This window comes from Camelina sativa, chromosome 4 (assembly GCF_030686135.1).
Source record: "Camelina sativa cultivar CO46 ecotype springtype chromosome 4, ASM3068613v1".
NCBI classification, from domain to species: domain Eukaryota; kingdom Viridiplantae; phylum Streptophyta; class Magnoliopsida; order Brassicales; family Brassicaceae; genus Camelina; species Camelina sativa.
Window position 1 is genome coordinate 19,478,197 of NC_141883.1, and position 14,845 is coordinate 19,493,041.

Sequence of the window (14,845 nt, forward strand, 5' to 3'; positions counted from 1 at the left end):
TTTTGTGTCAAAAACAACAAGCAAATGCGGATAATCCATCCCCACAAGCGATGGAGATGGAGAATGTGGCGTATAAGAAGTGGGATTTCTTGGCTGGTCTGGAAGAGAAATATCTTAAGCAAAGGTCAAAATTACATTGGTTGCAAGTGGTATATCACAATAATAAAGCTTTTCATCGAGCGGCAAAGGTGCAGGAAGTTTTGAACACCATTAAGGAGATTTAGTGTCTGGATGGGCGGGTAGTGGTGGGGGAAGATGAAAAGAAAGAGGAAGCTGAAAGACATTTCAGAGAGTTTTTACAGGCAATTCCTAGTACGTTTGAGGGAGGCACGGTCAATGCTTTTGAGAGTTTACTACCGTTTCGCTGTTCAGAGGAGGATCAACGTGCCTTAACACTTGTTGTTTTGGGAGAAGAGATTAAGAAGGTCCTGTTTTCTATGCCGAATGATAAGTCGCCTGGACCGGATGGGTATACGTCGGAAATCTATAAGTCCACTTGGGGGATTTTGGGAGCTGAGTTTGTCATAGCGGTTCAGTCTTTCTTTGCTAAAGGATTCCTCCCTAAGGGTGTTAACTTAACCATATTGGCTCTGATCCCCAAGAAAGTCTCTGCATAGGTGATGTAAGATTACTGTCCCATTTCTTGTTGCAATGTGATTTATAAAGTTATCTAAAAAATCATTGCAAATAGGCTGAAAAGGGTGTTGCCAAAGTTTGTGTCTAGTAACCAGTCAGCTTTTGTGAAAGATTGGTTATTGATTGAGAATGTGTTGCTGGCGACGGAGATAGTAAAGGACTACCATAAGACCTCGCTCTCTGGGCGATGTGCTATTAAGATTGACATTTCAAAGGCTTTTGATTCTGTTCAATGGTCCTTCTTGTCTACGGTTCTTACGGCTATGCAGTTTCCTCCTATGTTTATACAGTGGATAATGCTATGTGTCACTACTGTCTCCTTTTCGGTTCAAGTAAATGGCAAACTAGCAGGGTATTTCCGAAGTTCTCGGGGTCTACGTCAGGGTTACTCCTTGTATCCATATATGTTTGTTATCTGTATGGATGTTCTCTCCAAACTGTTGGACAAAGCGGCTGCAGATCATTCATTTGGGTACCATCCCCGATGTCAAAATCTTAGACTCACACATTTAAGCTTTGTTGATAATCTCATGATACTCTCTGATGGAAAGCTCCGGTCGATAGAGGGGATCACCGCGGTTTTTGAACATTTTGCAAAGATATCAGGCTTAACTATAAGCATGGAGAAATCCACTCTTTATTTGGTGGGAGATGTGGCTCAACGTTTGGATTCTGCTCAGCTCCCCTTTGATGTTGGTTCTCTGCCAATCCGTTATTTGGGTCTCCCGTTGGTCACCAAATGTTTAACCATTGCTGACTGTTCGCCGTTGTTGGAACAGATTAGGAAGCGTATTGGATCAGGGACGGCTCGCTATCTTTCATTTGCTTGTTGGTTTAACTTGATTTCCTCGGTACTGTGGAGTGTGTGTAATTTCTGGATTGCTGCTTATAGTTTGCCGCGTGACTGTCTTGATGAGATTAATTCCTTGTGTTCAGCGTTTTTGTGGTCGGGGACTGAGATGAATACAAGGAAAGCAAAGGTTGCTTGGGTGTCTTTTTGTAAACCAAAAGCAGAGGGTGGCTTGGGGTTGAGATCACTTCAAGAGGCTAACCTTGTTGGGTGTTTGAAGCTGATCTAGAGGTTGGTCTCTGATGGAGACTCCTTATGGGTAAAATGGGTCCGCATGAATCTGTTGAAGCAAGCGTCGTTCTGGTCGGTGAAGAGCTCTACTACGTTGGGTTCTTGGATCTGGACAAAGCCTCTTAAGCATCGGGATTTAGCTAAATCTTTTTGTAAGGTGGAAGTGGGTAATGGAGAACAAACTTTTTTTTGGTTCGATAACTGGTCGGGGTTAGGTGTTCTTGATGATGTAGTGGGAGGTAATGGTGTCCTTGATCTGGGGATTGCCAAGCAGAGTACTGTGGCAGAAGCATGGAATCATCGTTGTCGGTAACGACGTCATCGTGTGGATATGTTTAATAGGATTGAGGAGGAATTGCACTTGCGCTGGCAACACTGTCAACCGTAGGCAGATCAAGTGTTATAGCGGGGTACAAATGATGTTTTCCGTCCCAGGTTTTCCACTCGGGACACATGGAATCACATTCGCACCACCTCAAGTACGGTGTCAAGGCATAGAGGGGTTTGGTTTGGTCATGCTACTCCGAAGTTTGCTTTTTCTGTGTGGTTGGCAGCTCTTGATAGGCTCTTGACGGGTGTTCGTATGGTGGCGTGGAATGGGAGTGCTGCGGGGGTGTGTGGGTTTTGTCAACTTACCATGGAAACGAGGGACCACCTGTTCTTCTCTTTTCCCTTTGTATCCTTGGTACGGTCGGATCTGGCTCAGGGCTTGCTCAAAACACGGTTTTCAACAGACTGGTTTGCAATTCTTGCTTATATATCCAATCCGCAACTTCCATTGGGTGAGGGTTTCCTTATCCGCTACGTTTTTCAAGCAGTTTTACCATTTGGAGGGAGAGGAATGGTAGAAGGCACAAGGAGAAGGAGCAGAGTGCCCCTTCTCTTATAGCATGGACAGACCGTCAAGTTTGGGACCAGTTTCTTGCTATAGGACTACTAGGGGGTCGGAGATATGACGAGGCTTTCCAGATGTGGCTTCAATCTCGTCTCTAGGCTATGATTTGTAAACTCTTTTAATCAATTATTCTCTTTTAAAAATGTTGCACTAGTTGTAAAACTGTTTATTTTCTTTTTGAATATAATTTAACATTAAATTCAAAAAAAAATTATCTGTCTAACAGTTATAAAATTTGGGACACATTCACAAAATTTTTGAAGTGATAATGGATGTATCATAGTTATAATGTATATGTGACAAACTATATCAAAAATACAATATATCCTATTGTTTTATTGTTTATCATGGGTTACTAAATAGAGAAAAACTTTAGAAAGTACCTTTATAAATGTCTATATCTTTTAGTTTCTTTATTTACCATAAATTCGATTTCCATTTAGTCTCTATACTATATAACATCATTAGGTTTATTGACTACATAATTTGACTTTTAAAACAGAAGTAATAAAAAATAGAGAGACGAACATCGACCTCAATAATTTGTTTTTGCTTTCTGTCAACCAACCTCAACCCTCGAAAGTCAAAATTATTAATGTATTGTATAGTGTACTACTGTACTAATATTAATTTGAAATTCAAAAATATAGTATAACTAAAAAAAGTTTCACGCGATGAGGAAAAATAAAATATCATATTTTAAAAAATTTTGAAATTATCTAGAAAAAATGATTTGATCTTCTGGCACAAAATTGGAAATCAGATATTATATTTTTTTGTCAGCAAATAAATATTATTCTATTTTCATATTTTTTTCTATTTTGAAATAAAACTATCATAACTATAATTTTCCAAAACTATAATATGAATATTTTATTCTTTAATTATCGACAAATTATTATTTGAGGAATTATAATTTTATAGTAAGTATATAAAATATTGATCAATGAAATATATATATATATATATATATATAATAACTAAAAGGATATTGCTAAAATGTTAAGATATTTTTTTAGGATATTTATTATGTATATAATCTTGAGAGGAATGAGTGCCACTTGTGAGCTTTTTAAAGTATGAGTTTGAGGAAACCTTAGTTTATTATACAAAAATTAAAAAATACACTAAGATAATGTTAGTTGAATACAAAAAATTATAGAATTTACAAATTAACATAATGTTAGTTGAATACAAAAAATATAAAATTTACAAACTTATGTGAGATTTGAGATATGAGGGTTATTGATATGTGTGTCTTTCTTTTTATAGGAAAATTTAGAATTAGATGAAACGACCGCACCTAGATTCCCAATCCTCACATAGGATCCACGGGAAACGACCTCACGAGAACCCTATAATTCCGACGAGACAACCGGTGTAGAAATCACTTCTTACAAAAACTTCCATAAATACACCAAACACCACCTCATCTAGTTACTGAGTCGCACAACTAACCACCCCTAGCGATCGAGTAACAAGAGAGGTCGACTGGAATATTTGATTCCGTTCAGTCACGGACAACACTTCCCCACAATTATTCCAACTCACTATCAACTCCTCTAGTGTCGAATGACACCTCCACCTGGTGTCGAACATCACCCATCGCACCACTTGCGAACCAACACACACATCGACGTTCACAGAATCACTTCCGTCAATCTCTCCTCATCCAAACCTGACTCCAGCTGTCCTCCTAGGACCCAAACACACAACAACATGCTGGTGTCGACCGACACCACCTTGGTGTCGACCGACACCCCAACTTTACCACAAAAACGTCTATACCAGACCACAACACAAACACTTGATTAAAACACAAATCAACCGTTCATTTCACAAACCCACAATTGTATATGAAGCTTATAGCACCACGAAGCTACTTACCAAAATTCAGCCAAATCGGATTCCGTGTCATCCTCCAAACATTGCCCCAAAGTACCCCTCTCGAACCAGTTCGCGCTGTTCATCCGCAGGTATTGGTGTCGACCGACATCATAATGGTGTCGAATGACACCAACCCATAAATCACGATCGAAGCACTAATACGTAACTGGTACAAATAACATAAAGGAATGTAACCAACGTTTATTGGAAAAAGCAACCCCAAAGATTTGTGACCAAAAGCGGTTAGTGGTGACCATTGAATAAGTTTCTTCGGCTTGAGTTGGGTTAAAAGCACAAAATGTATTTGCACCATTACCATCTTCAAATAAAGTATTTTCTACAGTAGCACCATGAATAGCGCATAGCAGAGCCGCACCCAGTACACTGGCGACTCCCATCATATGAAATGGGTTCAATGTCCAATTATGAAACCCTTGGAAAAAGAGGATGAATCAAAATATAGCTGCTACACCAAAACTAGGCGCAAAGAACCAACCAGATTGACCTAGTGGATAAATTAGGAAGACAGAAACAAAAAAAGCAATGGGACCAGAGAATGCGATTGCATTATAAGGTCCCGCAAATCCTTAAACCTTCACAACCATTGATTCCCTAATCAAATAAAAGCCAAACAACACGACTTACCTGGATAATAGATAGGAGAGAGCCTCCCTGTCTCTATCAATCTACCATCAAGTAATCACATCCTTCTCCACACACATCAAGAGGATGGATCTCCTTTCTCCTCCTTCCAAGTGAGAGCACCACAACTCTCTCTCCTTTTCTCCTACAGAACCACCAAAACAGATCCCTCTGCTCCTCTTAACCCTCTTCAAGGCTCCCTTTACTCTTAGGATCAAACTCACAATCTCTCAAAAACACTCCCTCTTCTCTCGTTTCTCTCTAAAACGACAATCAACGGCTTGCCCCAAACCCTCAAGTCGATTTCCACTTAAATACTCCGATTTAGGGCTTCCCAAACTGAGCCAATTCCAATTTCAATGATTTAAAACACACCGGTCGAACCAGAAATTATTGGTGTCAATCGACACTCCCCATGGTGTCGATTGACACCCACCCCCATAACACATTATTTGGTTCGCGGATCTTACATTAGAAGCCTATCATAAATTGATTATTTCATTGGGTAGTTAATGCATTAATCCTTATATTAATTTATATCTATAAGAAGTTACATAAGTTATTCCAGAGTGATAAAATGCAATAAATACATATTAATATATTTTAATATTTATTATGTTTCTAATTGTTATTAGTCATTCATTACAATACTAATAATATTATGTTTGTACCTTAAAGATGAATATGATTATTAATATGAGAGTTACAAAAGATGTGATAGAATATTAAATTTACTAAAATATGTAAGAAGTTTCACCAAAATACATTTATTAGTTTTTTTGAGTATTAATTATTTTTGGTTAATATAACTATAAATATATGATAGGAATTTCAACCAAATCAAATTAATATGAGAGTTACAATGTGATAAAATATAAAGTTTAATAAAATATGTGAGAAGGTTCATAAATGAATAAATTTTTTCAAATATAAATAGTTACTATGACTAATAATATATGATAGGAATTTCAATCAAAACAAATTATAATTATATAGATATATTCATTTCTTTCTTTAAAAGACATATACTTTAGTTATTTCTCTCTAAATATTTATAATCAAATATATATATATATATATACATATACTTTAATTTATTTTAGTTAGAGTTAAATTGAAAAAATGTAATAATCATATCATGTTAATTATTTCTATTAAAGTTAAGAAATAAAAGAGGAAATCATTATTTTGGAAAATATGTTACACTAATTCAAGAATAAATTGAACATATTATGATGTATAATATCGAATTATATTTTTTTCTTAAATATAAATATAAATAGTATAATGTATGTCATATAAAGTCAATTGATAAAAAAATATAATACAAATATTAAAGAGAAAATAATTCATGTCACAAGAAGAGAATGCCAAATGGCAACTTTTTAAAGCTTGTCAAAAGAGAACCTTACTTTATTATATAAGATTCATAGACAAAATATTAAGACAAAATATTATATAAGAGAAACTAAACACATTAATATAATTTAAATAAACAAAAGATAATTATAAAACCAATTTGATCTTGACTATACATATATTTTAAATTTACTTGGTCAACTTATTGATTATGGTAGGTTACTATTCATAGTGTAAAAATAAATCCTTTTTTCTTTCTGGTCAAAGTAATAATTGCAGTCAAATATATGTATATATATTTCTTTTATTAGAAATAACTCTTTTTTTTTATGGACAAACCAATTTCATTCTTGAAGAAACAAAACCGAAACGAAATGTCTTCACTAATTATTTTAGTTTTGGTTTTGAATCTCTTACATATTTTGTTCTCAACAATCTCAGTTCGTTCTGATGAAAGTGTGTTGCCTATCAGATCCTTCAAGGTTAGCATTGATATTTTTAGAACTTGAGACACATGTCTCTTCTATTATGTTAATCTATTTAACTACTTCAAAATCATATTCTTCTTCATTTTTTTAATTATGTATTGAGTTCAAAATCAGATCATGTCTTTCTTTTTTCGTAGATAGGGGAAATTGCTACATACGATTGCGTAGATATTAATAAACAACCAGGACTTGGTCATCTTTTGCTCCAAAACCACACAATCCAGGTACATTGACATTTCAAATATCCGTCTCCTACATGATTTTGAAATTACTTTTATAAAATGCAATTTTTTGAATCTGACATACAAGTTATTATTTGATAAGATGAAACCATCAGTTTCAAGACATGAGTTAAGGAATCACATTGATAACAACAAATCATATTCAAGTGAAATAGGGTGTCCAGATGGAACCGTTCCTATATTGAGAATCTCAAATGAATACAATAGCAAGGCACAATTTTTCGCCGAGAAGTATTTCCATCCGCTAACTGTCGATAATCCTGGAGCACATGTAAACATTTAATTATCTCCTTATACATTAAATCTAATTATGTTTTATATATATCTTAATTATTAATCTATATACATGTCGATATAACTGGCTCTTAGTAGATTGTTGGAGTAAGGTCAAGTACTGGTCCATATCGTGGTGTAGAAGCTTCGTATAATGGATATATGCTATACATCGAAAAAGATCAGGTTTCATATAGTGTAATATCTATAGGTAGTTGGTTGAATAACCAAGTCAATTGTATCCAAGTGGGTTATATTGTAAGTTCTACATTTTAGTGGTTTTCTTTGTAAATTTCGTATATAATTATTTGTTAGTAGGTGCACAAAAAGAAAATATTTGTTAGTATTAAAGTATTCAAATTCGTTTTGATAGATAAATCCAAGTTTCTTTGGCACCGGACAACTTTGGACATATGGATATTTTAAGGTGTGCATGTGAACATTTTTAAGTTTAGTTTTACATTAAATTATTTATACTGAATCCTTAAATCAAATAACATGTGTATATTAAACACGATTTTCATAGGGTAAAGATGGAAAAGGATGTTACAATACATTATGTGATGGGTTTATTCAGGTATCAAGGAAAATTCCCATAGTCCAACCCATAAACACTAACCCAGGAGACTCTGATTGGTCGCGTTGGTATATCCATCAGGTATTTCTACGAATTATTTCTTTATTTTCATGAAATTTTTTTGAATTTAGTGATCGACATATATTTAATTATATAAGAAAAGTTTTTAAAAGTAATTTAGTAGCAATGCTTTTGGAAGATTTTGAGAGATTATGGATACATTTTTACACTACAAATCCAATTTATAAAATCACACCTCTAGAGGTGATATTTTGAAGGATTTGTTTTACAACAAAAAAACACGTGACCTCTCCTCTCACTAGAACAATAGACAACTTAGGGAGAATTGTCACCCTAGAGAGAATTTCATTATCAATAGAGTACAATATTATCATTACCATCACTAACGACAACAAAGTCCTTGAATTTTGTCCTCTTTTGCCGTCTTCATATCAACATTCGAAACCACCACGTCCTCACCACGCTCAGCTCCACGTTCGGCCATTGAAAAGGAGATGATGATTGGGGGAAGGAGATGAAGAACACTACTGGAGTTAAAACTAGAAGATGATAAATACTACTGGAGTTAAAACTAGAAGATGATGAACAATACTGGGAGATAATGATTTTTATCCACGATACCTTGATTTTCCACTCTCCAGTTCTTAATTAAAATTAAAACTAGAAGAAGAAAAACTAATGACGAAACAAAATTTGGGGAAAGGAGATGATGAATTGGGAAATCCATTTTTGTCTTTCAAATTTTTTAACAGTACAAGCCGTAAGGTTGAATTTTTATCTTTCAATTTATTTTGGAAATTCATTTTAGTTTTCTTATAAATCTCTTACAATCATCCAATATAATCTCTTTGAATCTCATCAAATCAGAAATTTTTTTTCCTATCTTAAAACAATAAATTAACAATTCTACCAAATATCCTAAAATTCCACCAAATATCTCTTTAAATCTCTCAAAATCTCAAATTTCCTAAATCCCATAAAATCCTCTAAAATCATGGTTTGAATACACCCCTAGGTCTCGTTGTCAAGAAACTTGAAGGGATGGAGAATAAGATAGGGAACATTGAGAATGATGTTCAACTTTTGAAGAAAATTGTTAACAAGTCAACGGATGAAGGAGTGTCTACTATTGGATATGACGAACCTTAGGAAGAGGAGATATGGGCTCTTTACCGTAATTTTCAAATTATATATCGGATATATATAGTTTTCAATAAATGACTATGATACGATGGTTTTTGATGCAGAATTTTGGTAAGCGTAAGGTGGAGAAAAGCTAGTATGAAGTCTTTGTATTTATTCGAAGAATAATTGTTATTTGTTTACAAATGTCAAGTTGTATAGTTTGAATTTTTTATTATTTATATACTTTTTCGTTGGATTTTTCACAGACATATTTGATAGTGTTTAGTTTCTCTTTATTTTATGTCCTTTTATAAAGTTTGTTGAGTGGTGTATATAACGTTGAAAACATGTCTGTGTTCAAGTCATGGATATTACAGATGAAGGATTCGACTGCGGATGGTTACCCAATTGCATGTTGTGTTAGGAATCCTAAAACGTCAAAGAAAAGGATCATGGGCTCAACAACTATTAAAATCGAACCATATGACAAACTTAACGAAGCAGAGAGTGTTGAGCGAATTACCCCGCTTAAGCCAATAAAGAGGGTAAACAATGTAAAGAGTGGAAAATAGTACAAAGCAGCCAGACTGAGAAATGTGATGTTATTCATCTTTTAAGTGGAGTTAACCTAAGTAATGGTAACCCTATGACAACGTCTCGGGGTGGGAACGGAAGTATTGAGGAAATGGAGGGGTATGATTACTCAAACTTTCTGAACCCCTTAGAAAACCAGACAATTGTGGGTGAAGGTTTTACTGATTTACCCAAAGGGTACAATAACCCAATGTTTTCAAAAAAAAGAAAAGAAAATGAGATACATAGTAAATTGGGCAATCCGTTAGAAAACTTTTTTCCTTCCTCAGGAGAGGATGACTTTCTGTGTGGAAAATGTATGGATACTAACATAGGTGGAATTCATATTAAAGAATCTTTACAATTTGCATTACTAAGTCGAACTCTACCTGAGGTAGTCCTTTCACCCGAAGTGTACGATCCTTTTATTGCGTCATGTGCTGCAAAAGTGGAAAATTTGATGGTGTTTCTAACTGAAACTTTGTAAGTGTTGTTTGAGAATTCAAACGTGACAAATGTTTATTTTTGTTTATTTAATAGGATTTATAACTGATTGTTAAACAGTGATATTCAGGGCTAAAGTTTCGAGCACTGGAAATGTCAATTTCTATTTACGTGTTATGACCCCCTAAACAATTATGGCCATCTGGTCATAAAGTGTTCGACTGGTTGTGTGATGCAGTAAGCTTGGACGTTTTGTCCGCTAAATTATCTTATCTAAATATAGGAGACTATTCAATGCAACATTAATTTCGTGTTGCAGCACATGTTCGCATGTATGCATATGTTCCGCTGAAGGGGCACGAAAAAGCCATCCCCTTCTGTAAGCGATCAGATTGCTTTCCTTGACACATGATTTGTTAATCTGTGGGCAAAAGATTACCATTTTTTTTATTCCAATAAGAAATGGCAGTTTGGAGAAGGTTATTTTGAGACGTACTTGGGGAGATTACCAATAAATGGTATGACACACAGGAAATGGGTTGACGATGTAGACATCCTGTATTTCCAACACAACATCGATAACAAGAATTGAGTTGCCCTCGAAGCAGACTTATTGAAGCGTAAGATTAAAGTTTAGGATAACATAAACGGCAGTAGTACCGACGAGGTTCTTCACAAATATCGTAAGCCGTTCACCAGAATGATTCCTCACTTGATGCAGGCAGTTTCACAAAAATACAAGAAAGAGAAAATCGGGGCATCACATTCACTATTTACAGGGTGAAAAAAACACCCAGAATATTCAAGTTGGTTATTATGTTGTGTATGCGTTGAAGTACATTGAGTGTTTAGCCTTGAGACTAAAATTGGAAGGCCTCTCTAACATGGCTATGTCTGTCATTAGGAAGAAACCTGCGGCAGAAGTGTTTGATGAGGTCCTAGACATAGACTACTCTATGCAAATGTTAGATAACTCCTTGACATGTTGTGATTTTAGCGAGGTTGAGTTCATCTTGGAATCAAAATGTTTAAGAAGTTAGGTTACATATATATTAGTATAGCCGAGCCATTATGAAGTTTAGGTTCCTAGATTGCTTTGATGCGGATGGAAATTAAAGAAGGGGCTTAGGTCATAATTTTGGTTAGGCATAACATATGTAGACGTCGTTCTTACATTATTCGACATCCCCAATTGTAATGTTTCTATTTGGCCACTCATATAGCTTCTTGCGGTTGGTACACTCTTTATGTATAATGTTTTGTTTATTGCAGGGTTCATATTAGGACCAATTATTTAGTTGGTTATTCACATGTGTTATTGGTATTGTTATCTTCGTTGGGCTGTACCCTTGAACGCGACTGTATAATTTTTTGGGCATCCATCTTTTGTAAGTTGTTTATTTTGAGTTTACTATGAAAAAATTTTGTTCTTTGTCAAACTTACACATTTCCATTTCTGGTTGGTCCACATGTTGGGTGTTTAACCTTGGTAAGGATTAATTTTTGAGACACTAAAATAGTACCCTAGTTAATGACCTACAAAAGGTATTCAAGTTGTTCATATGTAAATAAAGTAATGGATATAGATCTCACAGCAACACCAAACAACATTTCAACATAGCATTATCTTCGTGTATTGAGATTCACATATAAAACTTCTGGGTGTCAGGTGATGAATTCGTCATCATAACCATCCTACCTAGAATATGTATTCAGAATGATAAAGTGAGGTGGGTCAATATAGTCCAGTAACATCAGTGGAGTTGAGGATCTCCAGTCCACTATGGATGAAACATATGGTTTTTCAAAATCTTTGGTTCGCTTCTCCATGACTTATTGGGTCGCAAAACAGTTTCCTTCACAAATTGACGACTCCTCTTTTCCACTATCTATCATGACCGAAGCTGAGTACAATGGTTTCCGACTAATTGATAAGACAAACAAGGACATAAATGTATATGTTACTTGTTTAGGGGAAACTAGTAGTTTTGTTGATACAATTGGTTCTTACGAGGAAGGAGGTGCATACAGAGAATTCAGTACTGCACATAGGGTTGTACTTCATCGTAAATCTTACGCAGAACGTGATGCAAAATTACAGCAAATAAATGCAGAGGATGTTAAAAGTTATGATATCAAGCACTATGGTGATGGTAACTACATTGACTTCTTAAATCCACGTAATTAGGTACAAATAAGTGATGACGCAATTATGGACGATAATATTTCAGATGAGGAAGACTACGACTACGACTTCTGGATTGAGTATGTTAGGTCTGACATGTGTGAGAAGATATTGTGTAGTCGTTGGATAGTTGAATGTTCAGAGTACACAACTTAATTTTTGTACCGTCATTCGCTCCTTCTGTTTTTTTATTGGTGTACAGTTGAAACACTTTGCATATGTTGTATCCTTACGTAAACCACAAAACAATTACCATTACATTTATTTGTATCCTGATAGTTTTCGTCAACACAAGGGCTTAAATATCACTTTTTGTGTGCACACATTGGTGTACGGTTATATTTTCATTTTCTCTTTTTGTACCCTAACATTTACTAAAATGTAATACCATGCTGCTTTTGCAATGTACCATTATTGTGCTATAATTGAAGTAAATAACATAACATCATCGATAGTTTGTACCAAGTATTATTGCATAACATGATTTATAAGTCAAATTTTAAATTATGACACGAAATGTTACTACAAACTTTTATAATGGGTATTAGATATGACTAGATGGTGAGGGCGATGATTATAACAGATACCGAGATCAGGCATGCTAAGAAGATAAGACAAACAGGATGTACGACTTCCTCTTACGGCATTCTTCAATCCAGTTCTCGAAACCAGCCTTGCTCTCTAACTTTTCATCTGAAAAAACTTTCAGGTGCTTATAGAAGTCAACTTCAGTCTTCAGTTTTTTGATATGGTCCCTTGCGTTAATCAAGACAAGTTTTTGCCAACTGGTAGGTGGTTTGTTCGTTATGACTGCACATTTGTAAAAAGTCTGACCAGGATTTGCGACAGTCAATGATGTCATTACAAAAGGAAAATCACCGCAATCACATAGTGGGGAGGTTATCAGAGGCATGGATACAAAACTTAAACTATGGGTTACGCTCATAGTTTATTCTCGGAGACGTAGAATTATAGGATGTGTATTTGGTTTTCATTTTCCACCTACAATTTAATTGTCCGGATTTAGATCATGTAATTTACTAATGCCATCTACGTGTTGCCCTCGTGGTCATGTATTTCAATTGCATTTTAAAACGAATCAGACAATGTATTGGTGGTAATTGCGTTCAGCTACTAGTAACCGACGATATGACACTATTAGGGTATCTAATTTGATTACTCATACCTGTCATATTATGCTTGGATATGATGTATATGTCATTATTATTTTGTTGATTAACTGTTAGATTAGGCAACTAAACAGTCTTCAATTTTGTAAGTCTCGTTACTTATTCCAACAATTTCAGTAGAAGTTTAATATATAGTTCATTCACAACATGTTGGATTCTAATTCTTTGTAATACGATTTTTTAGGTCGTGCATTTCGTAAGAAAATTACCCAAACTCACCTTGTTAAAATATACAACGCCAACAACCTATGCCTACGAAGATCGCTGAACTCCCTGATGATATCTTGAGTGATATTGTTCAACGTGTTGCAAAAGATCAGTGGTGGTTATTAGGTCCATTATTGAAAGCTGGGCACATGGATCGAAATATGGTGTAAAGAGATGATGTCGTCAAGACTACACACATCTACTCCTTCTGTTATTACTCAGACAATTACAACACATTCACACATCCAACAACCAAAGTTGTTCAGGAGGGCAGGTACCATCAGTTCTTTGAGAGGTATCTCCAAGCTGGAAATAAGACAGCCATGTTTTACAAAGGCCTACGGATCATTTTTCAAGAAGGGGACATCCACAGAGGTCGAGGTTTAATTAAATGCAATGTACCCAACACGTCTCTTGCCACCTTGTATTCTATACATGTTAACTGGCGAAAAGGAAACTGCTGCAAACTACCTTGAAGTTTTTTATGACATGCATCAGCCGTTGTTCACTCATAGTGTACGGCCTTATGGCGAGTATTTGGTCAACACATTGTGTACTTTCCAATACATAGTCACCGTTATTACGACAATCATCGTTATCCTACATGCATCAGCCGTTGTTCACTCATAGTGTACGGCCTTGACTGCGAGCTTGGTTATGGAGTTTATGAAAAGTTGAAAACCTATGCGATCAATGTTATTTATGGTGGCTCCCGCGACGAGTTTGTTGTATTCTGTTATAATGTTCTGTTGGGTGTCGCCGTCTTTAAGTACGGTTGCATTTGGGTCCTATTATGTCATAGCCTAAAATTATTGATGTAGAATGTTATTGTTACCACCGTCATTATTACTTTCATCTATACTCCACCGCGCTTAGCATTTAAGTTACGAGTTTGACGTTTTAATGTCATACACCTCTACGTCCGACTATGTATTTGGGTGACTATGTTGTAATATATAGTAACTAGGTTAAATGGTTTCATGTAGTAGGATTATTATGTTGTACTATTGTTACCATGTG

General features: G+C 35.2%; 2 protein-coding genes and 1 long non-coding RNA gene across 3 annotated transcripts; 2 read left to right on the forward strand and 1 right to left on the reverse strand.

Annotated features, from left to right (window-relative positions):
* Nucleotides 1-1,760: 1,760 nt before the first annotated feature.
* Nucleotides 1,761-2,710, forward strand: LOC147945981 (uncharacterized). Its single transcript, XM_087509439.1, has 4 exons — nt 1,761-1,956; nt 2,060-2,152; nt 2,272-2,455; nt 2,536-2,710. Exons 1-4 carry the CDS (start codon nt 1,761-1,763, stop codon nt 2,708-2,710), a joined length of 648 nt encoding a protein of 215 aa, XP_087365565.1.
* A 983-nt stretch (nt 2,711-3,693) lies between these two features.
* LOC147945982 (uncharacterized) lies at nt 3,694-4,665 on the reverse strand. Its single transcript, XR_015596166.1, has 2 exons — nt 4,500-4,665; nt 3,694-4,394 (listed from the first exon to the last, which is right to left on the reverse strand). It is a non-coding gene; the product is annotated as an uncharacterized LOC147945982 (long non-coding RNA).
* Nucleotides 4,666-6,855: 2,190 nt separating this feature from the next.
* Nucleotides 6,856-8,913, forward strand: LOC147945983 (protein neprosin-like). The gene is made up of 7 exons (XM_087509086.1): nt 6,856-6,982; nt 7,126-7,212; nt 7,313-7,501; nt 7,603-7,761; nt 7,877-7,930; nt 8,030-8,161; nt 8,570-8,913. The coding sequence occupies exons 1-7, from the start codon at nt 6,875-6,877 to the stop codon at nt 8,597-8,599; spliced, it is 759 nt and encodes a 252-aa protein (XP_087365212.1). The 5' UTR covers nt 6,856-6,874; the 3' UTR covers nt 8,600-8,913.
* Nucleotides 8,914-14,845: the final 5,932 nt, after the last annotated feature.